This window comes from Hetaerina americana, unplaced genomic scaffold, assembly GCF_022747635.1.
Source record: "Hetaerina americana unplaced genomic scaffold, ioHetAmer1.1.p SCAF_8, whole genome shotgun sequence".
Classification (NCBI taxonomy): Eukaryota; Metazoa; Arthropoda; class Insecta; order Odonata; family Calopterygidae; genus Hetaerina; species Hetaerina americana.
In genome coordinates, this window is record NW_027287427.1 from 43421338 (window position 1) to 43447783 (window position 26446).

The window sequence follows — 26446 nt, forward strand, 5'->3', positions numbered from 1 at the left end:
TCACCCAATCCACCTAACTTATCCCTAAAATGATTTCCAGGACTTAGGCAGGTTTTCCTTGCACCGGTAAATGTCATTTTTCCGATTTTTACAATAGTTTGTAGCATGGTAGCAGATTCTCAGATGAATTAGAGCCAGTTTATCTAGGAACCAAATGAATCATTTTTTCATTTCAATTGCCAGTACAAGTTCGCCAAGTTATTCATAAGGGAAATGTTATCCTAATATTGAGCAACACAATTTTCATTTAAATTCAACCTTCATAAAAATTTTCACCAGTTCTTTGCAGAGAATTTCACAAAAAAACCCGACCGTTACATTTGTACAGTGGAATAGGCATGTCGGTATTCCTTGTACTCAAACTAATCGCCTGAAAACCAATTTCAACTGGAGGCACTTAGCACCAGCGCTATAATCATCACAATCATTAGAAACCAGTTAACTCAAAAATAATTAGAAGGAAATCTAAGATTAAGAAAGAACATCCCAAGCTTGTTTAAGAGTAACTTCTCAGTTAACTCTTCTTGCTATAACATTAGCAATTTCCAAATCGTAAAATCAACAATTTAAACATTTGTATCATTACTTCCAATGGTACAGGGCAGACAAGGTAATGAAAAAAGTGGCTCAAAGTTTACACCTTTAATTAAAATTGATTTAGGCTTTGTTCTCCAGACTGGTTGTACCTAAAAACTAATGATAGATGTTAGCATAGTAACCCATCAACTCTTGTTTTGGCAGATGAAGGTACTTATGCCTACATGTAATCCACTTTGCCATGCCCACCATACACGCAATAGCTTGGGTATCCCATCATAAAATTAACCCAGTTTTCACATTGAAAAGATGTTCAATTGTTCCGCATAATGTAATTCAATTGCATTTTCTTGTTAGCCGATTTTTAAAATAAAATTGTGGATAGCATAAATTACACAAGAAGGTCATCTCATAACAATATTGTGAAACAAAATCATAATGGCCATTTTGAACTGCTGAAAATAAAAATGAAGTGTGGGGTATTATTACGTTTGCTGCCACCAATACCCTTAACAGATGGATTATACTCCCAAGCACACTCACTAACAAAATTTCTCATAATACAAGGGTCTTAAGTTCCAGTTTCCCATCGACATATCCCCCGATAATGGGTCATAAATTAAAAGTTAAGACAATCAACTGCATGGCATACATATAGGGGTGCAACCCTCCCATTTCTTACAAGTTGTCCTGACACTGGCTTTCTTCCTGAATTCAACTGAATAAAAATCTTGGAAGTTGTGTTGGACAAATCCAGCGACAATTTTATTTCACATTTTACAAATGCACATCACTGAACAGGTAATTACAATCACCATTTAAGTTGTTGTGAACAGGTGAGAAAAGCAAAAATAATTTACAACTTCAGCTTTGTTCTCCTCCAGTGCCGCCTCTTGGAATTATACCTGTAAAGAAATGAAAAACCAATTAAAACATCCACCACAACAATATTAAATTAAAATCATAAAAAAATATAATGTACAAATAAAGTACTACACCCACAAATGTTATTAGGAGTTCAACATTAAAATGCACAAATACATACGTAGATAAAGCTAAAAAAATGGAAACGAATATTCATAAGAGGAATTGAGGAGTTCACCATTAAAGGAACGAAGTAAATTTTCCGATTTAGGTATCAATGATTATTATTATAGTTGTCAATGGGCCAAGGTTTGGATGGATCCGGGGACTAAGCATTACTTCACTTCTCAGACTCATGGTACACACACTGGTGTTAACCCTACATTACAATAAACTTTCAACTTCCTGCCTCCATTCATTAAACAAAATTCCCTCTGCATGGCTTATTCAATGCTCACCTCTCCATCAGCTGTCAAAATTCCATCACCACACACATTATGCTCAGCATTCAATTTTCCATGCCTTTCTATTTCTCCGAACTATATTCTCTCTTTCCCAGCCCATGCTAGCACTTCTTAGTTTCGCTTCCCATCCATTTCACTTAATACCTCATATATATTCCTATCTCTCAATGACTTCTTTACCGTTACAGCATTACGATCTTACCATTCCTAAAACAAAATAACCTTGCCCAAGCAAGCACTTCCCCTCCACCCCATGATGGTTATAAGTATGTCTTAGCTTATTGAAATCAAGTGTCATAGTTCTTTAGTCCTCACATTCATCTGTTTTTTTTCTGGGGTTGGAAATTAATACTGATCTAATTGTGCCTTCAGGCAAAGTCTTCCTTAAGCTATAAATGGCCGTGTAAAAATATAATCTTCCAAGTACAACTTAATGTAAAACAATAAAGGTGAGCCAAAGATGTGTAGATATGGTGATACTATCCACTATGTCCACAATATCACATACATTGTATTATCAATCATCATGGACAATACCAGTTATAAATCCAAAATAAAAAAATACCAATTGTAAATTAACTAAGTAGACCATGCATATGGATTTTGATTTATTTTTCCTGATGAACTTTCCATTTCTTTGCCCAACAAAGTGTTTTATATCTGATAAGGTATGAAGTTGTGAATTATATACATCCCTAATCACTTTGAATGACAGCTGCAATACTAAAGTCGGTCTAAATTCAGAGTTGCAGTTTTGTTGGTCGTTATGAAAAAAATTTCAGCTATCGCAATTTCCTCGAAAATATTTTGAAAGAGATGCCACCTCTACAACTTTCCCTCAAATAAGAGACCACCCTATATCCTGAGGACGTCACCATATATCCTGCTTATCAATAACAACCATATCTACTACTATAGCATATCTTCTACGCATTAATTTCCAAAATAAAACCTTAATTGTTAATGTAACTAACATCAATTGCTTCCATTCTGACCGGTTTAAAATGAAAAAAACAATGCCAACAGATCATCGTGGTATATGGCCCACTACACAACAGCATAGGCAACAACAAAATAGCTCAAATAAGACCACTGCGAAATATTTTTCTCCTGCATTTCCTTCAATACCTTTGCAGGTATAGTACTCGAGATACTGAATTACTACGAATTTATAATAAGGATCGTGTAATAGTATCACAGTTTAGGCTGCCATATAAAATTAGTGCAGTCAAAAGACTATTAAAAGAACAAACTGCCAAGAAAATAACTGGCCACTTGATATCACACACCAGTGTGTTCCTGTATACCACTGTAAGGTTCTTTTATTTCAAGTAAGGAACATAAAAACCATTTAAACTGGACTAAGTTAGTTGACCATAATTGCCAAACATTCTAATCAACCTTCTACTATTTCATTTCTGGCCTTTTTTCAAGTAAAATTTAAGTCCAGTTCGAGCTTAAATGTAAGAGTAACGAAACTCACCAAAAAAACAATTTCATATCCTTGATTAGCAAAATAACCTCTAGTAAGAGGGAACAAATTCACTTGAATACGCCAATGAATTTTCAGAATGATTAAATGTACTTTGACAAGTAATATGGACAGCAGCAAGTTGTAGAATGTAATAACAAATGTTGCAAAATATCACGTTGTCTGGAATACGACCTAAGTTACAGTCGATGTTTGCAAACACCTGGATTAACTACTTATAATCAGTAAAAATGAGTGGCACAAAATATACACTTACCTAATAGTATTTCCTGTTCGCATTCTTATCCATTGTGGAATTGGCCGATTTTGCTTCAGCTTCTTGGCAAGCTTTTGCTTAATCTTGAATGTTTTGTGTGCAGACTAAAATATATAAAAATTATACAAAATGTTAATGCAATAATAAATAATATTATTTATAAACTACAAAATTAACAAACAAGGCTATCGATGGCTTAGATTTATAGAAATGCGACACTGTAATATGCTTACCATTGTGACACGCCGCTCACACCACAATAAGGAAGCGGATGTTGAAGCACATGTAGCACTATTGTCAATACACTTATTTCAAAACACTTGAATTCACTTTAAATTTGAATATACATTTTTTAAAGATGTAAAATGATATTAAAAAACCTACTGTAAATATTTATTTATAAATAATCAAATTATTTTTTTAGCAAATAAGTGTTGGTTTTATACTTGATGCACTCAAGTCGAAACCGGCACGGGGAATTTAGGCGCATTACAAATAATTATACATGAATATTAAATTACTGAATGCAACACTGGTATGACAGCAATATGGCAAAAATATTTCATTTATTGAAAATTTTATTTCATTGTGCCCCAGATTGAATATCAATGGTATCAATCGAAATGTTCCTTCGTGTTCGCCAATCCAAGCGCAGCGTTTTTAATATTTGAAACTGACAAATTTTAACTTTTCAACCAAGTTTTCTTGGAGGTTAATTTGTTAATTAATGTCTACCAGCAGCGGAAGACAAAGGACTTAAATTATGCACATCTAGTCTTTTAAGTCTTAGTTGCTAGGGCTTAATAGATTTTTTGTGTCAGTTTTCGGACATTTATCGGACTAATTATTAAATATTTTCGCTCTATTTATCAGTTCGAAACATCACAAGTTTTGACGGACCATTTTCCCAAGAAGAAATGTGTTCCTGTCATCTCCTATTTAATTTTAAAGAATGTCTTGCTGGGATACAACTTCAAACTTCAAATGGTTTTTATAAAATTTTAACTCTCTTTGTTTATCGTGTAGTGCGTAGAATAATATTTATTATTCTCAGAAAAATGTTATAGTCTGTGCTTGGTCTTTAAGAAGTATGTTAGATATTCATATCATGCCTGATAATCAATGAAAAAGCTTTTGAAGAAGATCAATACCCTCGTTTGATGTCGTGCCTGGAACAGTCAAGAAAAGGGTAGTGGAATGAGGAGCTTCTGGTGGGGTAGTTTTCTTCTTCGCTCCTTTATGGGCGTTATGCATGAATAATCCCAACTACCCAAACTAACAGCAGGAAATGGTTTCATTTCTTGAATTTGATCAGAAATTTATGACCAACAGTAGTATTGAGAAGCAAATCATTATGCGTCCTCATTATAGGAATTTCAAAATTTCCAAAGCATATCCCAGCCCGGCAAACCCCACCCACAAATCAATTAATATCTTGGAGAGTGACACCACAAATCCCAGGCAGTTGGGGCTCTGCCCCAGTCTGGGGAGGTTCTTAAAATTTTGGGCGCCTCTAGTGAGGCTCATGGCTTTTGAGCCATGGAGCAGGCCAACTTTGACGCCGCTCCTTTAGCTACTAATATTGTAAAAGGTAATGTCCACCCTCGTGTAAGTTCATGTTTGTGTTAGAAGAATTTGGGTTGGGATTTAAGGTGAGAGGTTGCCCATTGGCCCCTCCTTCCACTGGTGACTCACCAAACAGGGGTGGGGGTAGCAACCAATTTCCTCCCCCATCATGCCACCAACTTTGTTGGGAATTTGGGGAGATAGATCAAAGATTAATGGCCACCTCATCACCCTCCACCACGCCAAGCTTTCTTCCCACTTTAACTACTAACTTATTTGGTTACCACCCAGGCAGCTCTGTTGGTAACTTGGTAGTTCTTGAAATGGTTCATGATGATTTGGAAGGGAATGGATTCTAGTGGTGTTAGAGAGTTACAGTCTTCACTTTTTCCTATTTGTTCCAAGGGTAAGGTTTTTCCATTAAGTAGAATTCCAGGTAACTGCTACTTCTATTTAATATCATTATTTGTGCAGTCTAATACTTTGTTGAAAAACTAATGTTTCCCCAAGGAAAAGTTTTTTGGATGGACAGTTGCCATGGAAGGTCTTGTCAGTCTTTCTTGCATTTTTATATGCACATTCCCTTTTCTGCCTCTTTGTAGTTGTTGAAAAAAATAGCTGTTTTCATATTTGTGAAGGAATTACAGTATGATAAGCTAGATAGTACATTAGATTTAAGGATTTCTTGCATATTTTTTATGAATAACTCTTGATCGTTTCTTTCATTTGGATTATGAAATATTCTTTCCAGTAATGGTACTATCACTGCTAGGAAAAAGTTTTAGTTTGTGCATGACTTGAAAAAATAAGAAATTTATAATGATGATATTTATGCTATGATGTTGAATGACCCAAGGTCATTCAACATAATAGCATAAAGTATTTTTGGTTGAAGATTTTGTGAAGTTCCTACTTTATCTCTCTTAGCTGGCAGTTATTTAAGCAGCTTCTTACAAAACACATTAAAATCAAATCAAGTGGAAATAAACACAGATGCTCGCACCAACCGTACAATTGCTCGCCTAAAAGAACCTCGTGAATTGTTTTCTCTCAATCGTGATGTCTGTCCACAACAAGGAGTTCGTTGGCCAATTGAATGCCAGGTAAGCCATGTGATTGCCTGCTGACCCAAGCTAAGATGGTAGTAAGTAGCAGAAATTGAGGGATTTTTATAAAATTTAAGGAATAATTTGAATCTGGACCAAAACTAAAGAGAAAAGGATGTTCATTTTTTTAATGCACCTAAAATTTGGGAAGTTATCTTATAAAATTTTGAACTTCTATGGAAAAAGTAGTTAAAATTGAAGTTCTAAGGAAAAAGGGACAACTTTTTCTCTAATGTTCACAAGTAGAAAATGTTTTAAATGTTATGAGCCCAATAAAAAAAATGCCTAAAAGTTTCAATTCATCCTCATTTTTATTATAGGTGATAGAGGAAAGGATTCATCATATTGATTATGTTCCACCAACTCCAGAGCAATATTATGCTGTTACCGGTAGAGAATTGAAACCAAAACCTGTTGGTGTTGAGTTAGGGACAGTAATATATGATTACAGCCCTTCCACTTCGGTTAATTATGTATGTATGAGTCCAACAAATTAATTTCTTGGTGGGCTGAATTGCTAGCATGCCTGTTTTTTCTGTCAAGGAAAATTTTCCTGCATGAAATGTAATTTGTTTTTTCAATCCAAGGATTGGTACCTACGGTCTTTCATTCTTCCCTATGTCTAGTTAGTTTGTTTTAATTTGAGATGGCTTCTTTTTCTAATACATTTACTAATTTACATTTCCAGATGAAAAATTGCCTCAACTATTCTTATTCTTGTAATGATTAGATTTTTCCCCAGTATTCCTCAATTCTAATTGAACACTTCCTCATTTGTCACTCTGTCCATTTGGATTCCATCAGATATCTTCTCTGTGAATGTTTTCAAAGGCTTCCAATCTTCTTCTTTCCACTTTTCCTGATTGTTCATTTTTTCTTATCCACACAGTGTACATATTTTATTGCTAGTGTTGAATAAACTCCACTTCCAAAATAGATTTTCTCATTTTACCATCCTGCTTCCTCATTTTCCCAGGTCAGCAGTGGCATTAATTCATAAATGAATGTGATTAAAAGGATTACAATATTTTTTTAACATTATGTCTCTTCATTTTTCAAAAGTTAGGGTCAGGAACGTCCTCAATAATATGGTACTTATTGATTGTATAAATGGAACTGAAATTTTTTCAAAGGCTGAATGAGATGGTCTCGTTGGTGAAAAAGATGATAACAATAAAACATCTTTAATGGGGCAAGATTGAGACTAGATAGTCCCTTCTTCCACCTAACCCCTCATTGTTTACATGCATTAATAAATCAACAATAATTAACACAAAGACCGTAGAAATTTTTTAAAGTGAGTATAGGAAAATACAAAATAAAATGTGTAAAAAATAACAATAAATAAATAAAATAAATGCTACATTGGGAAAAAATTGTGTAGAGTGTGAAAAGATGTATACATTTGTGGGAGTGATGCTTTTAGTGACTGATATATTCATGGGATCCGGATATGCTTTTCCCAATCCTCAGGGCCACAATGATGATGTTTGTATAACATTTACGCCAGTGAATAACCAAGCTGGCTAGGTTGTTCTGGTTCTAATCCATTTTTTTGTCCACTGACGCTAATTCCATTAAATTAATGTTCAAAAGCTATTAAAGAGTTTTCAGAACATTTTTTCAAGCATCATACTGTGATGTAATTCTTATAATGGTTTTGTTTTAGTTTAATTCTATGATTTCAAGACACCAAAGTAATGTCTGTAGTAATTCTGAAGGAAAGTCTAAGTGCCTGCAAGTTTCCACTGTGAAATTTGGATATTATTCATTGACAATCATTGAATATTGAAACACCACAACTGCTTTCTTCATGAAGGTAATGGGACGTTACTCAAGATGGGTTAACTACCAGTGACAGAACCATGTTTTGCATTCACAGGGAGCCACTTCAATAAAAAAGGATACCTCCAATCCCTTTCCCAAGCATGGTTTAAGAGTTTCTTATTGAGGTTTCCTGTAAGTGCTACTCAGGATAAATTAATTTAGGGCTCAGGGAGTAACTTACACCTCTTTCCCCCTATCCATCACACTGGTTGATGCCTGCATTCAGCAGGCCTAGGACCGATGGACTTGTTTGAAATTTTATATGTGCTGTTTAATGTATGAAACTTTCATCAATCTTGCTTTCTGACAACCCATATCTAACCTTCTTCTGCTTATCTGTCTCTGCCCTTACTTCCCCAGGTTAATAATATCCATATTTATAAATGCCAGGTCTTACAAGTATTTTCACTGTCCCATGAAGGTGATGTAACACAACCTATGCAAAAATAATAATTTTATGCAATGAAAAAGTGCATTTTCTTTGGTCATTAAACTCAATGTATCAACTTTTTTATACTAGGTTTTTTTAATTCAAATGTGGTTAGCACTGAAGTTTTCAGTATTTGCAATGAAATGGAATTTGCATGATTGGTAGTCATCAAATAATGAGTAGTGTTTGTAGAGTATAGAAAATGTGTTCCTCACTTTCTTGTTCACTTCTTTCATAGGAATCACCTAATGTCACTCTTCCCCTGCAGTTCTCCCGATCGTTGATTGGGGGCACACCAGGAACTCCAGAGATGGTTGCTGCAACACCATATGATGAAATTCCTGGGCACACATTGCATTTTGAATCACGGTTCGAGTCAGGGAATCTAGCCAAGGTTGTGAAAGTAACAGATGTTTATTATGAACTATATCTACGTCCAGACCTCTACACTGGGCGTCATATGCAGTGGTTCTACTTTCGTGTTCAAGACACTCGGAGTCATTTCATTTACAGGTGTCTAATAATCTTTATGTAAAAACTTTATTTATTTTACAATTTGTCATTCATTTACCATTTATGTGGCTGGGCTTATCAGACAGAAGTGGCAAAGCTAATGTCCCTTCACGAAATTTGGGTCATTGTGATTCACAAAAATAAAACTTGCACCTTCACTTGTGAATACCACATTTTTGGCATTTTGTGACTGACTTCTTCCATTGGTCAAGTATACAGTTAATTTTTAATGTTTTTATTGCAATCTACGGTCGACAGTTAATTTTTAATGTTTTTATTGCAATCTACGGTCGACAGTTCATTTTTAATGTTTTTATTGCAATCTTTTCATAGTCAGTCATAGTATTTGTATGGGCCATGGTAGTCCAGGGGAAGAGCATCGGTCTACTAACCAAAGGGCCTAGGTTTGATTCCTGGGTAAGCCTCACCGGGCATCCTCAGCTCCTCCTAAGCTGTGTGATTTTTTGGGTACCAGATCTTGTTTGGAAACTATTGCTGACACATTGAAAGGAACTGGCCCCCCCATACCTAAATGTGTGAATTTCACTAGCCGTTGGGCTTAGTACTGGGTGAACTCTACTATCACCTACCAAACTGACCTTCGGGTTGATTACTGTGTTTATGGTTTATTGTATAGGTATTGCAGTAATTTAGGGATAGACACTTCCCTTTACCAGAAAATATTTTTGTAACGATGAATGCATTTAGGGGTTAAATTTTCAAGAGTACTAGAGTTGATCAAAAAATTAGATATTACAACAGTTAGTTTGGCTGCTGAAGTTACAAGAAAAGTATTTCAAAGTTATTATTTCATTACATTTCAATATGTTATGCAAATTCCATAAAGTTATGCCTGAGACAACAAAATTTCAAAGTTATCTTTAATAAGATATTTTAATATCCTTATTACTATTTCCAGAGGGGCAAACTATTGAAACTGTAAGTAGGAGCAGAGTATGTTCCATTTTGATTGTGATTGAAGTGGACACACAACAGCCATAAAATAGTGAACATTTTTGCATGGGGAATGGTGAGAGACTGTCATAGAAGGGAGAGCATAAGTTAAATGAGGAAGGGTAAGAAATAGGATAGGTGTGTCAGAAAGAATGGTGGAGGGAAAGAAGTTCATAGAATTGAAGAGGGGCTTACTGTAGTGACAGATATCAAGTTGTGCTTTTTGTTAGGAGAGACAAGTAAAGATATTTGAATGATTCTTTAAGCTGTGCCATCCAAAATCTACCCTAACCAGTAGAATACCATTATGTGCCATAAGGTTTTCACCATTATTGAACAAAAAGCTATTTTTTAGTATTGGGTAAATCATTATAACAAATAAAATGAAATATAGGAGTAAAATTAGCTTCACTTTTTAATCTTTGATCTGAAATAAAGACAGTAAAATAGTATGATGTAAATTTAAATTAGTTGACTCCTACCTGTGACCTTTCAATGTTATTCACACAATTCTCAAGTAATTTTTTATTGACTAATTGCAAAAGTTGATTTTTGTCAGATAGTGTTAATACTCTATGGACCTTTCTATGGTGCTAATTTTGAAGAAGGAATGACAAACCTCTTGATTTGTATGCATTGAAAAAAATCCTCCTTACTCTTCTCATATTTTGTGGGACCAATTTTAAACTAACTTGGATCAAACTAGCCCAATAAAACTGGGAAAATAATTATATTTTTCATTCGTATTTCCTCTCAGGTAATCCCAGTTCACATATTTAATTAAATTACACAAAAAATACCATGAACAAATCAAGTCCAAAAATACTCATTCTTATCGGAGAAATATTACGTTAGCAGAAGACTTCCAAAAGTCCATTTCTCAAAGACACAAGCTACGTAATAGACAATTGTTAGCAATATAAAACACTGCCCATGTGCAGTGAAATGAAGCAAGCGGCAAGTTTTTTAAATTATTTTTTTTGTTGCTTGAAAGCTCTATGAAGTATATCTGCCGATACCAATAAGTTGACTTGTAGCTTTGAGAAATTAGTTCCAAATTGGCAGTCAGGCTCAACACCCTCTGCATCAAAATGTATTATGATGATTTGTAATTAATTGGCGTACACTTTTTATGATTTTCTTGTCAATTCTTAATAATTTTTTAATTTTTGAAAAGAGATGCATTTATTATCAATGCCAAGTTTTGTGTATGTTTTTTTTCAGGTTCTCAATTGTGAATTTATCCAAGCCAGATAGCTTATACAGCTGTGGAATGAAGCCTTTGATGTATTCTACAAAGGATGCTGATCTCAAAAGGATTGGATGGAGGAGATGTGGGGAAAATATTAATTATTTTAGAAATAATTCATTGTAAGTATGAATTGCTCGAAATTTAATTTTTGGTTCCTGGTGACTAATTATAGTCGGGCAGTTAATCATTTCACTTCATTTTGTTTAGTTATCCTTTCTTATGCCAAAAGGATTATGTAGTGTATGCATACTTTATTTTCTCAGAATACTAATTTTATATGTTCAGAGTTATAGCATATTTTATCTCAGCTTATTAGTGGAAGATGTAGTATATTAACATATCTAACAAGCCAGTACTTTGATTTGGTATTGATATTATGATGTTCTGTAGTGCTATTTGTAAGTGTAAACAAGAGAATTATTGTTATTTAATCGCCATTATGTTTTTATTCATCTACACTGGTTCTTAAAGCCAAAGATTGGTTTACTACAACCCTCTCCCAATCCATTGTTAATTTTTATCACCCTATGAGCTCTTCTTTTTCCCCTCCCTGTCTACACAGCCTATCTACATCTTTATACCCTGATCTTCATGGGAATTCTTCTGTTATTTTCCCCGCTCTTACATCATGGACAAATTCATTGTGTTGCAGAATGTGCACGATCTATTGTTTGTCAATTATACATAAGTATGTTACCAGGAGTTAGTTCAAGTTGAACTTTATTCTTAGGTGATTATCTAAACCAACATCAATGTTAATTACTTAGCGGTTACTGTCTTATTGCAGAAAAAATAAATTTCAAATGTGTTTATATTTTAGAACACATTTGTGAATTATGGGTAGAATAGTGAAATGATGAATCAGTTTAATCTGTACAAGACAATTGCCTGCCATAGTATGTCTATTTAGGTCATATTTAGTTTAGCAATTATAAGGAAACAGGCAATGATCAACCATTTAACTTTCATGCATGTATTCATAAACTTGGAATGACTAAGGTTTATTCCTTTGAATAAATTAATTTGACATAGAATTCATGCACTTTTTTATTGGATAGAACCTTTACTTATGGCTCATTAACTCCTTCAATCAGAGCTCGAATTTCAATTTGGCATACAGCGACTATTTCCAGTCTCTCCAGTAGACCAAATGCTGAGTGGTTAAATACCTGCATGCTATCAGGCCAGAAAGGCAAGCATATTACTTCCAGAATGTTTACATTACTGCATTGTGAAATTAGTACGGCTAAATCCAATATAATGTGCATATCATATGCATACAGCAGGCCCAAGACAGAATTTTTGGAATATTAGAAGGTGAAAAATATTTACATAGGGCAATCAGCTGCAGATACATACTATACATTAGATGATATTGATTTATTTTTTTGATTGAAATTCTTTATGAGTATTTTCTGTGGTTTAGTTCTCAGCATTTAAGCTGGGCATTATTGCAGTTTTTCCCATTTATGAGAAAAAGGGACAAGTTGAACATTCCTTTCAAAGAAAATCTCAAAATTTGAAATTGAATAGTGATGTCCAAGAATCCTCAAAATATGAATAATTAGTGATTATGCCCTCCACTTTCAGGGAGTCTTTTTGGTGAGTTTTGGCAATTATTTTGTTTAATTAAAAATGTTACATGAAACATGATTTAATTTTTTTGAAGCTCTGCAAACAATGCTTTTTTTGTAAAAGTGATGAAGACGGTGAAGTAAATGATCTCTGTACTGAAAAATCTCACGTGTGTACATCAGTACATCTGCCAAAAGTACAGGTTGGCATTTTCCACGGTCGCTTTGAATTCAAATTATCCTAATGGGCATGGGACAAAAATTGTGGGGCCTTTCCTGAAAGACCTGGAATGGTGATTTTTAGACCAGTAAGTTGATCATATCATAGGTAAACGATAGGCTTAATATTGATATTTCAAGGGAGCACACCACAAAGGCTGGTGATCATTTGTGACTGCTTGAGAGGCAACTGGTAGGAGTCTGTGATTTTTTTACTTTTTCCAATAATAATTAACTGCTTCTTTGAGAACATTGCATAACTACTAGTGGGATTAAACAGAGAATATCTACAACAATTTCTGCCTAAGGGATGGATGACAAAGTTTTAATGTGGTTCCTGAAATCTGGGTCAGACTTATTTTGAAACTTAACTTCAACATCTCTCCTTTTTGAAAAGTCTGACTTTTATGCTGTGAATAATTTAATGTAGTCACATCTCAAGCACCTAGATATACATACAGTGGCAGATGTGACTGGAGATTTTTGGGTGACTTCTCTACCATCCAAAGATTACTGCGTAGATGTGTTTTTTTTTGTCCCATGGTGATCTCTGTTAACTGAAGATTGCTCCTCAAGATTCTTTGCTTTTGCAGATTCTTTTGGTAGGTGGGTTTGACTTACCAGAGAATCTCCTTTCTTAATCAAGGAATTCATGTATACTTCAGGTATTTTTAGAATTAACTTGTGAAAGTGTGTGTTTTAGGTATTCTTATATTGGATGAAGGTTCCGGAGAATTTCTCTGTTGAGTGTGGATTTCTTATGATAAGCGGTCATCATTCAGAGAAATTCTTTAAGAATGTGTATGGACTTTATCCTATGCCCCTTGTGTGTATATTGAGTGAATGTGTCCATGATCATTCTCAACAGATATTATTTTTCCCTTATTCTATCAGATCTATTATTTTCATTATTATTCTTCCCTAATTCTATCAGAAATAGTTGATCTCTCTACCTCAATTGTACATTAACATGTGGAAACAGGTGTGTGCTGTCAGCACACTTTCTTGCTCCCATTCAACTCTGCCATCATCATAAATAAAACAACATCATTCACATTAAAAAATACATCTTTCACAAAATAATATTTTCACATTCATTCTCTTGGGAAACTTGACTTGGCCTTCATTTCTCTCTTTCTTTCCCTAATGAACCTGTCCTGTGTGCCTTCAATTCAAAGAGATGAAGATGACCAGCCTCCGTCATACACCCTGACGTTCAACCTTGAATTTCCCTACGATGATGATACAGTCTTCCTTGCCCATTCATATCCATACACATACTCCGCCCTTCAGGATTACCTTATTAAATTGCAGGTGGGTTTTCTTCTCTAGCATGACTCTCTCAAAAGTGGCCTCTTAGCTTCTTGACCACTGGCATTTTAAAAATCTTTTTTTAATAAGAACTAAAAGTTATTCTAAGTCACATGATTTTCAAATTGAAAACTAATGGCTGATCCCATTTGGTAGAATTCTTATATTTCTGTTTCAGGAAAAAAAAACAACTTGGTTTAATGCACATTAGCTTGTGAATTTGGCACTATTGTTGCTTTGGTAATGATATTAATCATTAAAGTGCATTTTGGTTGGTGATGTTTTATCTTAGATTAAACCACTCTGGTGCACACCTATGCCATTTTTAATTTTGGTTATTTAGTTCAAATGCACATACTTATTCACTCCTTTTCTTCACATTCAACAACTCCTAGCTAGAAGCATGCAGTCACATTAATCCTTGCTAAGCACTGATGCTTTCGTACATATTTTTCCAATAAATGTTTTGGTGTATGTAAATGTTTAATTTAAGACTAACTTGAAAACTGATTTCACCAACTTCAGATTATTAGGAAGAAGATGTCTGAGCTATTGACTGTGAATGCAAAGTTAGGTCAATTCCTATAGCTAATGAAAAGAAACATGGAAGGCTCCACTTGACATTGAACCATGCTGCTGTACTGACATCTTCTAGCTGTCAAGCCCTTCACTCTTCCGGTTGATTGTCACAGGCTGACTGAAATAACGTTATTGGAGCCTTCTAAGTTTCTTTTTATTGGCTATAGAAGTTTACCTAACCTTATATTCAGATAATTAGGTGCAATACTTATTATGTTGCTGTAACCACAACTCAAGTTTCTCTTAACTTAAATGCATATTCCGTGTGTACATATGCACTTGTCTCCCCTTACAGTTCTCTTTAACTACCTAATAACCTTTAACTGCCAATTATTTGAACATTTCTGACTTTTTTCAATGGCATAATTTAAGTGTGTGTGCATTTAAAGAATCATAAGAAATATTCTTAGCTATTTACCTTAAGGAGTTGGGTTTTCATACAGCTCACTCCTGTTTGATACACATGAGTGATAAGAAGGCCATTGTGTCAAGGAGCAAGTGATGAATTTTATGTAATGATCTATACCTGTTCCTTTTGTCCATAACTAAGACTCAAATTTGATGTGGTGAAACCATGCATGACATACCCCTTTCTGAGTGACAATCCCATCTTATTAGGTACTTAATTTTTCTTGCTTGCTCAAAGAATGCATGTTCTATGGTTAATTTTCACAAAATATTGATACATTGTCCTTGATGTTTCAATAGATTTCCCCATGTAGTTTTTATGCCATAGCAGAATTTATATGCTATGCCTACACCTAAATACTCATTGAAGAAAGTACATAGAGTAATAATTGGATATGTATCACTATTTTCTGCATGCTGTTGCTGGGCATTTCTCTTTTATGATGCTATCTAAATGCTGGTGACAAGTTAATATTCATTGAATATTTAAGAAGACTTAAAAGTACAAATGATTCTATATGCTTATTAATTGATTTTCTTAAAAAGTTCTGCTTTGAATCTCATTTGTAGTAATGATAGGTTTGTTATGCTAATGGAATGCATTTACTCTTTGAGAATGATCCAGTAAAGTCTGAATTTAGTAAGCTGAGACTACTCTGCCGCTCATTAGCTGGGAACAATGTGTACTACCTCACCATTACAGCACCCACTCCACATGAAGAATCCAAGGTAAAGCTGTTTCATATTCTCAATCAGTTTTTAAAATTAGAAAATTGAATAAGAGGGCAACTGATGTTTGCCAGTTCATCAGATGCTTAAAAAGGGTATATTCACTGTAACTGCTATGTACATATATCCTATATTTTAATTCAGTTCTGGAAAAGTTCCAAATTACTCTTTATTTTCCTTAGGCATATTAATGCATTTGTAAGTCCTAATTTAGTCAAGCACCAAATTGGATGTATTGCAAACAAGTTGAAACCTTTTTAATATTGTTGAAGTCGCGATATAATTATTTCACAGCAGAGTTTAGAGCTGAATGTCCATAGCCTCTGAAGTTTCTTGAGTGCTGATATATGATGCTCTAACATATTCAAACATAATCTAACTGATATGCTCTTGGTATATTCTATTCTTAAAATTGATTCCATGCGAATAATTCATGCTTTTGGAGACAAGAAAATGTTTTTACAGTTTGCAAGTGGGTCAGTTATTAGTCAAAATATATTTTGAAATTATCTAATTATGTATGTATATGCATGCTTACTCTCATGATATAGAAAAAGCAAGCTGTGGTTGTCACAGCCAGAGTTCATCCCGGAGAAGCACCATCATCTTGGATGATGAAAGGTTTTCTGGATTATCTGACCAGTGACAGCAATCAAGCAAAGGTCAGCTCATATCACACATTATCATTGTTCTCTAGACTTAGATAATTTTTCTATAGATGTAAATATAGTATCAAATTGTAATAACTGTTTCTTTTGTAAAAACTGTTGTTGTACTCTTCAAGATGAAGTTTAATCCATTATTTGACAAAATTACTATTGATCATGTCAGTATGATTCCATACATGTGATGTCATAATGCAAATTGGACAAACATCAGTTTGCTTAGAAAAGCATCCATAGTTTTAAGTATTTTAAGTATGTTATTATTCATCCCGGTAGCTTCTTAGGTGGAAGTTTTAAATTTGATTCTAGGTATCAGTTATCAACACTAGTAATCATTCAATATTATTAATAACTAAATTCATCTTCAATGAGTGTTCCCTTTTTCACATTTTTGGTTGGTGTAACCCCCAAAGTATCAAGAGAAATGGATGAAATCTCATAAACCCCCAATAAACTTCTTGTTTTAAAGAATATAATAATTTGTTGTAGTGAAGATTGAACTTGAGTAAAGGTCAGATCCCATAAATCCACTGATCTCCATATCCCATGAGATTGCCTGGTATAGATGGACTTCTTGGCTATGGTATCATATCATTTGTTTCTAAGGCCCTTTTACAGGGGATGAGCCATACAAAGTGACACTCCACATCAAATGTTAGTTTATATCAGCCTCATTAAATTCATGCAGCTGAATAAAAAGTAATTTTATCCATGATTTCATTCTGGATGACCATTTCATTAAATTATGTTGGTGTTATTAATCTGTTATGCCTGTTGATAGCATCTTATGATATGAAATTAAATGCATGCCAGAAATATTGTAGCATTTTCAGTGTGGGGATAGATGCACATTAATTTGAAGCAGCAGGTTTGAGATGAGGAATTGATGGATAGCCATCATCATGAAACCTTACTACGACATACTTTTGGTGTGTCTGCCATCAGTGAAGGTAAAGGTGGAGTTAAGCCACTCTGATCGATCAGTATCATGTAAAAAATGAAGTTTTGCTTTAGTGGATGCTATCTCATCGGTCAAAACCAAATTGTTGACCATTCTGTTTCATTAATATGGCCTGCCAATGTGTGGATGGATTCATTACCCTTGCAATTTTGCCTTTGAATGTAAATATTGAGCCTCTATTCGGTAGTAAAGCAGCATGAAAAGAGGACAGTATTTTCAGTAACCAATTTATCAATTATAAAATGATGAGATTCTGAATTTATATGAGAAATGCTCCTTTGAGATTTTTAAGATTAATTGTTCTTGAACAGGGCGTGCCTGTAACTTCCAAAAATTTCATTTGAATTCCTAGCACATTTGAATTATTAGTTAACTAAAAGTTGATTTTGTACAAAGTGTGCCGCATTTTGTTGTAGATAGGTTAGTTGCAGTGTGTGGTCAGTTGCAGTGTACCCAAAGTAAGCAATCAAATTTAACTGTCTCATTGAAGGAGCTGAGGGAAAAGTTCATCTTTAAACTTGTGCCAATGCTCAATCCAGATGGGGTTATTGTTGGCAACAATAGATGTTCACTGACTGGCAGGGATTTGAACAGACAGTACAGGACTGTGATTCGGGAGACATATCCTTCAATATGGTATACAAAAGTCATGATAAGGAGGTAAGATACTTTCACCTTAATTAATATCCCATGACTTTGGAATATCTTAGTTTTCGCTGATAATTGTTATGCCTGGTGATTACTTTAAAGTGAGTAAGTTGATGTGATCCCCAACTATTATAGACTATGTTCTTATTTTTGATCCAGGCTGCTTGACGACTGTGGAATTGTTATGTACTGTGATCTTCATGCCCACTCTCGAAAACATAATGTGTTCATATATGGCTGTGAAAGTAAACGAGTTGCGGAAAGGACACTGAAAGAACAGGTTTTTCCCCTCATGTTACACAAGAATGCAGCTGACAAGGTGATCTTATATATTATGAATTATTAATAAGTTACTAACTTGTCAAAAAATTGTTGGAATATTTATTAGAATTTGGCTTACATTTCCTGTACCTCCATTTAGGCATGCTAACAACCAATGCTAGTATAAAAGTTAGATCATTGAAAGGTTAGATCATTGAAAGGTTAGATCATTGAAAGGTTAGATCATTGAAAGGTTAGATCATTGAAAGGTTAGATCAGTGAAAGGTTATGACAGCTTACAATTTTTTGTACATAATGTCATACTGTATAAATTACATGCATAATTATGTATTCATTGGCATACTTTTCCATCAAGATTTTAGATATGAATATTCAGATATATTGTTTCCTATTTAATTAAGCCTGGAGCATTTGGTGTCTTGGTAGACACAAGAAAAAAATTGTCCTGTTGAAATTATGATTTACTAGGTATATACTATTTTCTGTTGCTAGGAAAAGAAAGCATTGGCAAGTCATTATAGCATAAATTAACACCTTCATTTTTGTATGTTATCTTGGTGCATTTCTCACAATTTCATACTCTTCTAGTTTTCCTTTGAAAACTGCAAGTTCAGAATACAGAGAAACAAAGAAGGTACAGGTAGGGTTGTCCTTTGGTCAATGGGTGTAAACAATAGCTACACAATGGAGGCATCATTTGGTGGCTCACGGCTTTCTGGTCGTCGGTATGGAACTCACTTTTCCACCATGGACCTGGAAGCAATGGGAAGGCATTTCTGTGATACTCTCCTTGATTTCTGTGATGAGGATCCTAGCAAGGTATTTGCACCATTTCGTTCATTTTTCACGTTTTTTACCCCATTGGTGGTTTATTTTTGTGGTATAAAAAATGATGATGACCTTAGTATTTGCGATTGAAATGAGCTCATGATATGAGAAGGCATTTTCATGCCCATGTTTTAATTTCAAGTATCTCATGAGACTATTTCCCAGTGGCGTCTTGCTTTGAAATTCTCATCAATTAATAAAATGTATTTTGAGAAATTTCCCATATTTTTCCAATATTATAATGACATACTATGTACTTGAATAATTTCTTTATTTTTTTACTATGTAGCTAATATTATTATATTACTTGACATGTCCTTATTATGTATATATGATCATTAAATTTTATAACTATGTACCATTAGTATTTCAATGTGATTCCATTATGATTTAAAATATTACTTAAACTGGCTAGTGTGTCAGCAATTAGTAATTCGTTGGTGGTTTTAAATTTCATGCCCATCTCTTGGAAAATGGCACTTGGTATGTATGTTATATTGTCATTAAGAATAATTAGTTATGAATAAAAATAGTCTTAAATGAATGTGGATCCTATATTTTTAAAATAATGTTTAGCGATAATTGCATATTTCATTTGTATTACACAGGTTTGAATTTGTCAAGGAACGTCTGAGAAACAAAATTGTAACCAGACTGCTGGAAGAAGGCTCTAATGCTGATGAACCAACAAACATCAATCTATCTGATTATTCAAGGTAGGGCCGATGTTTGCAAGTGTTTGACCACATATATCATATGATTTTTATTCCATGATAATGTCATTATTTTCATCATTATTCTGCCATTGTTTGAGCAAAAAAGACTCCTCAGTGAAAAAAATTAGATCATCATAAAAGGTGATCCCTCTTTTTTATATAATGGATTAAATAAAAAGAATAAAATGACATTTGAGGGCACTGAGAGGGGTTGGTTTATACTTTTAATTAGGTGCCAGCAAGATTATAAAACAAACTCAACATTTCGGTCATACTTGGTCATAATATCAATCTCAATAGGGAGTCATTGCAATTACCAGTTAGATGTGGAATACGGTAAACTTTCATAATATTTCTCATCATTTTGGTATTCTCTTTACCACTCATTTACTTTCTAAAATTCCCTTATGGCACTTCTTCAGGTGTAACTTCTTTGTAAATGGTAGATATTTCTCATGCAAGTCAAATAAAAATGGTACATCATGTTTGAATCTTATTTAAGACCAAAGCAAGCTTTTATTAAGGCATTTCTTGAAACAAAGGGATGCAATATAGATTTATTTTTCAACCATTAACAGGACTTGAATTAGTTACAAGAGTTTGGGTAAAAACTCCATGGAAGAATGATTGAAACATTCAAATGTCTTATCAACTTAAAAATAAAGTCATTAAAACTGTTGCATGCATATATTGATTCCAATTAGTAATTTTTAGCATTTTTTTTTTTAAGTTTAAGCAGTTCCATTGTTTGCTCATGCTCATTCTAATTCTTTGGAAAAAAAAGTGATGATGGTGACACCAGCAGCTCAAGTGAAGATGAAAAGGGAAACACTGTTAAAATAGAGGTTCAGGACGATACCCAGGAAGAAACACAATCATCACCAATACTGTCTCATCACAGATTGGTACCTGAGAAAAAATCATCAGTTAGTAAGGTAACTTTTCCAATAAACATACTTCCAATGCTTCTGAATATAAAAATATATGGACGTAAAAGTTATGTGTTAATGTTTTGTCCTTCAAAAGTTGGTGCGGCGGCAGTCAACCGAAACTGTCAGTTCATGGTGTATTCAAGGGAGAGCTGGCTTAGTAACAGGTGGGAATGCAGGTCAAAGGTTAGCTCTTCCAGTGACCCAGGCAACCCTTGAGCCACCAGCTGATTGTAATGGTCAACCAACAGCATCTGAAGAAATAATTCCCGAGCAGCCAGAGTCTCTCCTTACTGTGGCCCGTGGCTCCACCAACCAAGCAGTGGCTAACTCACAGGGGAACCACCACCCATTACTTTGGGCGCGGAAAATGGCTGCCAAGGCCTCTGAAGGTCACCAACGCCCAGCCCCCAATTCATGCTTGACAGCCATCACCAAAGGTAGTCAGCTATTATTGTGAATAAATTATGTGGGTGCACATCCCCATAAGCAGCAACGTTAACTAGCATGTCAGATGAAATAGGTCTACCAATTTTAGAATAACATTCAACTTGATGGTGCAAATTAAAATTATCTGTGATATTTTGGTAGTCTGCTATCACTTTGATGGTTGATGGGTGCTGAAAATCGGCCTACAGTGCTTAGTTTTCTTAAAAACTTAGCTGTTTTAAACACTGTTAAATATGAATGTCACTGGAAATATTCTGAATTATTTTTCAACTTTGAATATTTTCCCCCTCCATTCATGCTCTTTAAATTGCCAATTCTCTCCTCTGTCTTCAACTTCATATTACTTATTTTTCCACTATTCTTCCTGCTCCTGTTGAATTTCTCTAAACAATATTCTCTCTTTCCTTAGCATTTATTTAAATTAAATAAATTTATTAAAATAAGGTAATAGTCAGTTGGGCATATGATATCTTTGTTGTGATTAAATAATGTTAGTTAGGAATTAGCAGAGCGAGAGTATATGTGAAAACTTCAGGTTTCATCATCTCAGTACACATTTCATGTGAAATGATATGATCAAATGTCATGACACCTGCAGTTTTAGTCTTCTAAAACATATGAAATAATTAATCATTTTAAATACACTTATTGTGAGATGTTGGTAATTATACAATATATTTGGAAGTTATAACTTTTGTATTCTTTCGACAAGTTTTAACGCACTGAATATATATTTGATAATCATGAGGTAACTGACATTACTTTTTCTAAGTAAAAATACTTTTTTCCTTCAAGGTCTCAAAGATGGGCAGCCAAAGCAGGTTAAGATGCCACCAGAACTAATTGTTACCCAAGCTCAGGTGACATTTTTATAAATGAAGATGAAATCTTATTATGAAAGTTATAATTTTTAAATTAGTCACTCATGCATGTTTTATTTTTCATTTTATGCTCCATGTGCCAAATTTATTTTAAGTAGATACTTTTTTTATGTAACTATTTTTTTTATTTTGTGTCATTACATTGCTGATATTTTATTACCTATATTGATCAAATATCCTGATGTTAAGTATTACCTACATTGATTTTACTTTTCCCCTCTTGTATGATATGATTTCATTTTGTAATTGAAAATATTAATTTGGTTGAGGGGTGGCTGGAAAATTAAAAAGTGTGGTGCAATGACAATTGCCTAAAATATATGTGATACTTTGTTCAATAAATAAAATATCAATTTCTCTTGATCCCTTGTTCTAACATAATTCATTCTCTTTTACAGGTATATGATGGGCAACTGTCCATTGACCTGATTGAGACTATCCAAGTCAAAGAAATAAAGAGTATGTAGAATTAATTAATTCCATATTTTCTTTGATTGAGCATTCATTATGATGCAAACAGGAATTGTTTCATCTTTTATTTTTGCCTTCAGGCGAGGAGACATCCAGGTTTCCTCAGAATTTATTGGTTCCTGGAAATAAAATACCTGAAGATAGACCAAGGATAACAAGGTCTCTCAGTCAAAGAGGGCAGCTAGCCTGCAGGTATGATAGTAAATGCTAAGCAAGTCACATGAACGTTTAATATGTGCTGCATGTTTGGCGCAGTAATATATTTTACATTACTACCATTTGATGTTTTCCAGTATATTTGTTTTTATCTTGCTCTATTTTATCAATCTATTACATGGTTTCAGTTATAAATGATCAAAACATATGAGTCATATCTTGTGAAAAAGTACTTTTGCAATGGGAATAAAAATGTAGTGTATCTCTCTTTGCAAAATTTTAAAATCCACGGAATCAAAGGTTTAGGAGCAAAGTGAACAATTTTTCAAAGATGAAGTGTTCCATCATTATTGATGAATTTTTGACTGGTAACCACAAAGTTATGAAACTGTGTACATACAAGTATGTAGTGTTCTTATCTGTACTATTTTTCATATCTCTGTTCGTATTTTGTTTTGTGATGAATCCGATAAGCACCTTCTTTCGTCCATTGAGTTCCAATATATTGTACTAACTAACTCAATTCATGTAATATTTACCCAAATATTATTTCTTTAATTGAGAATAGTGTGAGTCAATATAATTTACTCAGAAAAACCAATAATTTTATCTATTTATTTTAAAACCAAAGCAATAGAGAGGAGTCAATTGAAAATCAAGGAAAATGTTTTCATCATCATCAGAGGTCATTAATCTTAAGATTTGTTTTGTAGCTATCCATTTAATTATTTGACTTTCTATTAATCTTAGGTCAACATATTTTTTTTGTCTATTAAAATTTGTTTCTGGTACCTTATCTGGAGTCATTACGATCACACTCTTGTTGAATTTGGGGCTTGATCTCTGTACAAGCACTTGCCAAGACCTCTGCAAAATCATTTCCATTACTACTCAGGTATATTTTCAGAGCATGGGGTTATAAATTAATGAACAAAAAAAATTTCATGAAACAGCGGAGCCAAAAAGTTGTTGAAATGAATGAATATTAATTAAATAAGAATTACTTTCTCAAAGAATGGCTGGCATTAAATGCGAAGCCTTGCCCTAAATTTTCTTTTGGACCATAGACAATTGTGTTATTTGATTTATTTTTTAAATGAATAATCATTTTATATAATATTTATTTAAAAAATTCAAGTTTAGGCCTTACATGAGAATGTAAACATGACAATAATATAGTAAATCACAAGCACCCTAGTTGGAGGAACTTACCCTAAGTAAGAATTGAAACCATGACCTCTGGATTAAAAGGCAAGAATGTTACCATGCCACAATTGGAGCTGTGGAGTTTCATTCTCCAGTTGATCTGATGAATTGTGATATCTATTTCAGATCCTTTTCTGAGCCTAAAAACAGGTTCCCGAGTGGTCGAGCTCAGAGCATCACCTCAAATGAAGTGACTGCCGAATCCTCAGCACGGTACTCTTTCCTCTGGCAAAAGCTCTGGCCTGGTTCTGGGTTACCACCCTCATGCCGACCATTTATGGACAGGAAGGAGCCACAGCCAGCTTCTCTCAGCAGAAAGGCATCCCTGAACGGGCGAGGAGATGAGTCAAAAACCAAGAGGGGTCGCACGGAATTACAGCCCCTGGTGAATTCCAAAGACAAGCTTTCAAAGACCAAGTCAAAAAAATCCATGAGTGGCAAGGATTGGGAAGTACCGACGGCTGTGGAAGAGGGTGATGATGAAGGTGAAGAGAGTGAGCTGGAGGAGGAAGAGTCTTACAGCCAGAAGAAAACGCGGCGGAGGAAGCATCGGAGGAAATTGTGGCGGGTTGGGTTCCAGAAGCAAAACAAGGAGGAGAGTGTTCTGGGGAAAATTTCAAGGGATGCCAAAGGCAGTCCGATGCACAAGGAAGCCCAGGTGGCCACGTCCAGCAAACTCAGCAGCAAGCAGAGGGTTGACCGCCCAAAGACGCCTAAACCAGGCGGAACAACATGTGATCCTCCAAAAAAGCTGACATCTAGGTCACTGTCCCTGGCTCCCGTCGTCAATGACCAGTGGAAAGCCAAGGTCAAGTTCAAGGTTGGGGGTTTGGCAGTCACTGCCGTGCAGTGTGGGTTTGTTGGTGATGGGGCAGTGGCTGATGAGAGCGAACTGGGAGAGGATGAAGAGCTCCGAGCAATGGAGCAGGCGGAAGGGGAGGATGCAGGTGGGGAGTACAAGCGGAAGAAGAGAAGGAAGAAAAAGAAAAGAAAGGGAGGGAATGCAAAGAGTGGTAAAAAACCCACAGCTGAAACTGAAGGAGAGAAGTGAGATTTTTTGGAGAGGATGGGAGGGTATGTTCCAAGTAAAAGGTTTTTGAAGAGAAATCAAACAAGAGTGCAAAATGGGAATTTTTTTTTTGAATACAATGAAAGTGTGGAAGAAAATGTTTGATGGTTTTGAGAATTTTTGACATGGAATATAGGAAGTTTTTAATCATTTTATAGAAATTGTTTGATAGTTTGTAAGTTTATGTGCTGTTTACATAGGGCAATCCAATTTTTTGTGAAATAAAGGAATTTTGTTACATTTACAGTAGTTGTCAGACATTCTTTACTACCCATCTTACCTCAATCTACCCCATTCCCTTCACTTGAATATGTACTGCCAATTTCCTCTTTGAAGCTTAGAGTTGAGGAGTCTTAAAATTATTTTTTGTGAAAATAATTGGAAATGTTTACAGATTAAAATTAGTTAATTTTAACACTAGGGGTTTTCATTCTGTTGAGGTACTATTAAAGTAAATATGTGAAAAAATATTTCTTCTCTAATCCATGTTAGCAATTTAACATTCATGGAGATGTCACCTTAACTAGTAGTCACTCTGATGGTAATCAGAATGATATGGAAAGAGAAATTCCTCTTCAAAGATATTAACCATTCTTGTAAAATTTAGTTTTCATTTATCTAAAAGTCAACATGGAAGAAAATTCAGAATTACATTGAAAATTAACTTTTATGTAAATATTGAAAAGTTACCCCCCCTGTTTGATAATAAGGAAGCAAGAGGCTGGCATTTAAAGGAAAATAAATGAGAAAATTAACAGTTGATGATTTTCATAAATTCCTGTCTTCATAGTGAGTTTTTAAAATGCAAACTCTCATTCTTTTTATTTTGAAAACTATTTACATAAACAGAATTTTTGTCAAGGCACCAAAGTTTTGCAAAGATAAATGATAGCTATATTAAATTACTACCACTAAAAAAATTAAAATAGTCTCAGAGTGATTTAATGTAAAATATTTATGTTACCAACTTATTTCCAAATTGGAGCCTTGAGCTTAGGTTTGCACTTTAGAAAAAGCAAAAATTTGATTTAGCTTATATCCAATGTAAGTCTAGAGAAAACTCATATATGAATTTTCCAAAGGGGAAAGTAAGATAATGGAAT

General features: G+C 34.3%; 2 protein-coding genes across 2 annotated transcripts; one reads left to right on the forward strand and one right to left on the reverse strand.

Moving 5' to 3' along the window:
• Positions 1-1275: 1275 nt before the first annotated feature.
• RpL39 (ribosomal protein L39) lies at positions 1276-3887 on the reverse strand. Its single transcript, XM_071596630.1, has 3 exons — positions 3847-3887; positions 3614-3717; positions 1276-1442 (listed from the first exon to the last, which is right to left on the reverse strand). The coding sequence occupies exons 1-3, from the start codon at positions 3847-3849 to the stop codon at positions 1394-1396; spliced, it is 156 nt and encodes a 51-aa protein (XP_071452731.1). The 5' UTR covers positions 3850-3887; the 3' UTR covers positions 1276-1393.
• Positions 3888-4530: 643 nt separating this feature from the next.
• Positions 4531-25540, forward strand: LOC139698002 (cytosolic carboxypeptidase 2-like). Its single transcript, XM_071596857.1, has 18 exons — positions 4531-4600; positions 6107-6282; positions 6606-6758; positions 8811-9055; positions 11234-11380; positions 14233-14368; positions 15968-16081; positions 16633-16743; positions 18198-18367; positions 18515-18674; positions 19226-19456; positions 20090-20181; positions 20966-21116; positions 21208-21550; positions 22356-22420; positions 22840-22900; positions 22993-23104; positions 24401-25540. Exons 1-18 carry the CDS (start codon positions 4531-4533, stop codon positions 25323-25325), a joined length of 3462 nt encoding a protein of 1153 aa, XP_071452958.1. The 3' UTR covers positions 25326-25540.
• Positions 25541-26446: the final 906 nt, after the last annotated feature.